Source organism: Vitis riparia, chromosome 14, assembly GCF_004353265.1.
Source record: "Vitis riparia cultivar Riparia Gloire de Montpellier isolate 1030 chromosome 14, EGFV_Vit.rip_1.0, whole genome shotgun sequence".
In the NCBI taxonomy this organism is placed as follows: Eukaryota; Viridiplantae; Streptophyta; class Magnoliopsida; order Vitales; family Vitaceae; genus Vitis; species Vitis riparia.
In genome coordinates, this window is record NC_048444.1 from 28,019,241 (window position 1) to 28,022,557 (window position 3,317).

Here is a 3,317-nt window from a genome sequence, read left to right on the forward strand (position 1 = left end):
TTTTTAAAATATTGCTACTATGATTCAGGTCAATCGAAGTTGAATTTAATAAAAATTTTAAAAAATTTATAAAATATAAATTTATTTATTTATTTATTATTTAAAAAACAACCCAGTTAAAATGTAAGTTAATAAAAGAAAATAAAACCGATATTTAAAACTTATCAAATTTATTGATGCAAAGATGGTATGTACAAGCAGCAAGCCTCCATAGAATCAATAGGAGTGCAAAAAGTAAAGCCCATGAGAATATATATATATATTCAACTTATTTAAATTATTAAATACTACATATAGAGATTATTTTTTAATCTCTCTCAATTTTGCCGCTGAAGTTTCTTCAAAGTCGCTAATCTCCACAGCGTTTCGAGAATCACTAATCTCCATGGGACTTAAAAGCTTTTTCAAAAGGTAGTTTAGACTTCATATATTCGGATTTCACATAGAAAACCTAACAAAGTTACATACAAAAGAAAAAATGTTAGTGTACAAACTTTATAAACTTAATTTATACTCTCTTATGTTATGTACACAATAAACTTTTATGTATTTGGTGCAAACATTTTCTATATAATTAATAAGATAAATTTAAAAAGTTTTTTATTTTTATTTTTATTTTTTTAATAACCGAGGAAACCTCAAGATAATAACCACTTCATAACAATAAGTATCGAGTAAATTCAATAAATTCGATAGATATTACTATTGAAAGCCTAATGGGTTACTAAATCAACAACATAATTTTCTATATAATTAATAAGATAAATTTAAAAAGTTTTTTATTTTTATTTTTATTTTTTTAATAACCGAGGAAACCTCAAGATAATAACCACTTCATAACAATAAGTATCGAGTAAATTCAATAAATTCGATAGATATTACTATTGAAAGCCTAATGGGTTACTAAATCAACAACATAATTTGCTATCAACAAGTCAATATATAAATATTCCAATATTGTAATATAGAAAAGAGAGTGGTGTATGAAAGGATAATAATAATCATAGTAATAAATTAATTAATTTTGATAAATATAAAACAATAAAAATATTTTTATTATGATTAATTAATTTGTCTTGAGGCTTAGAGTTGAAGATTTCTTATGAAAAATTGAAGATATGTTACAAAAATTAGAATAAAATTTAGGCTATGTCTAGTTCTCGGAAAATATTAAGAAAAGAAAAAAAATACTAAGAAAAATAATTTTCTTATATTTGATTTTATTATAAAAAAAATTCAAATATAATTAAAATTAATAAGAAATGTGTATATTTTAAAATTATATAATATTTATATAAAAGAATTAAATAAATAAATAAATTTTGAAATAGTATATAAAAATAATTTATTAATTTTAAATTTATTTTTTATTTTCCTCCAATTTTTTCTTTTCCTACTACTCTTTGGGAATCAAACATAGCTTTACAAATTTTTTTTTATCTAATCCTATGTTTATAGGTTTTATAAGAAAAAAGTATTGTATTTTACAAGAAAAATTAGAAGATGGTAATTAAACTAAATAAAAAACAGTTCGTAAACAATAAACAAAACTCACATCACGACTGAATAGTGATCCAGATTGGAGTTCTATGTAAAGTCGTCGGCTCTCTGCTCCATGTGATGATGAACTGTTGTCACTGGTGTCAGTAGGCTTCCAGTTCCACATAGAAAGAAACGAATCATCGTATTCCAGGAAGGAGGTGAGCCTCCGGTAATCAATAGTGCTTTGTTGTTTTTGTTGCTGCCAACGTTGTTGCAAATTTTGCTCTTGGAGTTGTTCTAGTTGCCCAAAATACAGTGGAAAGTATGACAAACCAGCTTCCATTTCACTCCGCCTTTCTCTTCTCCTTTTCCCATACATGATTCTTGTAATTGGGGTTAGTAAAAGTTTGAGTTTGATCCCAATTCTAATCTCTTAAATAGGAGATATTTAATAATGATATTTTTTTATATTATAATTTTATAATGATATTTATTTATTTTTTTAAGCTTCAACTCATTTATTTATTTATTTATTCATCATTTCAATCGATTTAATATTAAAATTAATAATTCGTTTGACAGTAATTTTAGGAAGTACTTTTAACCTTTCAACATTCATAATATTTATCTAAAAAGTTATTTTCAAGTACTAAAAATATTAAAAACATTCCTTAAAATAATTACTAAAGGGGCTCTGAATAAACACGTTTTTATAAAATGTTAGTAGATGTTTGGTAAAACAACTTAATAATTTAAAATAACTTAATTTAAGTTATTAAGTAAATTAAGTGTGTTTGGTAAAATAATTTAATAGTATAACTTAAAATAAAAAATAACTTTAAGTAATAAGCGAAAATAATTAACTTATTATTAAATCTATATTTTTATTTTACATTTTTTCACCATTTATTTTAATTATCTTCAAGATCTTTTTTACTATTTTATGATCTTCATTATTACTTAACCTTATTTGTCATAATTATAATTTATGAAAATAAATATGTCAATTTAATGATTTAAAATCAATTTTAAGTTATTTTTATTATTAAGAAGTTTTAAACCAACAACTTTAATATAATTTAAGTTAAGTTGATATTAAAGTTAAAATCAACTTAAGAAATTAAGTAATAAGTATTACCAAACAATCCGTCTTTATCTTTATTTCTAGTTTGATTATTTTTAATTTTATTTTTACTTAACATTGTAAACAACACTTAAAAAACCTAATAGATATATAAATAAGTATGTTTGAAAAAGTAAATGAACTCCTATTTTAACTTAAACTCATAGATACAATATATTTGAATTTGAAATTTTTTTTAAAGTAATTAAAATTTGGAATTTGTGGGATTAATTCATACTTATTTAAAATCAAAATTATATTTAAATTTTATAAAATATAAAATTCTTTATTTTTTTAATCGTAAAAAAAGCTTGCTTATATCAACTAATGGTTATAAAACTAATTTTATCCAAGTAATTTATTTGTATTTTTAAAATAAAACAGGATTTTCAAGGTTGTTCATACTTTGCCGATGAAGTAGATTTCAGTTTTACAAGACTTTGAAAAAATATAAATATTTTTTTATTCGTAAAAATATTTTAAAAGATAATAAATAGTTTTTAAAATACAAAATCTATTAGGACTCCAACTTAGGTTTCCACTTTCAACATCATAGCCTAACAACTATCCAACCAAAACGGAAGCAATACCTGAGTATCAAGCCCAAATTACCCTTCTTTTTGTATAAAAAAATAAAAAATAAAAAATAAAAAATAAAGCCTATTGGAGCCATCTCATTAATTTTTTTTAATTTTTTTTTATTGTAACTACA

At 21.9% G+C, this 3,317-nt stretch overlaps 1 protein-coding gene across 1 annotated transcript; it reads right to left on the reverse strand.

Annotated features, from left to right (window-relative positions):
• Window positions 1-329: 329 nt before the first annotated feature.
• Window positions 330-1,869, reverse strand: LOC117929726. Its single transcript, XM_034850112.1, has 2 exons — window positions 1,556-1,869; window positions 330-451 (listed from the first exon to the last, which is right to left on the reverse strand). Exons 1-2 carry the CDS (start codon window positions 1,859-1,861, stop codon window positions 377-379), a joined length of 381 nt encoding a protein of 126 aa, XP_034706003.1. The 5' UTR covers window positions 1,862-1,869; the 3' UTR covers window positions 330-376.
• Window positions 1,870-3,317: the final 1,448 nt, after the last annotated feature.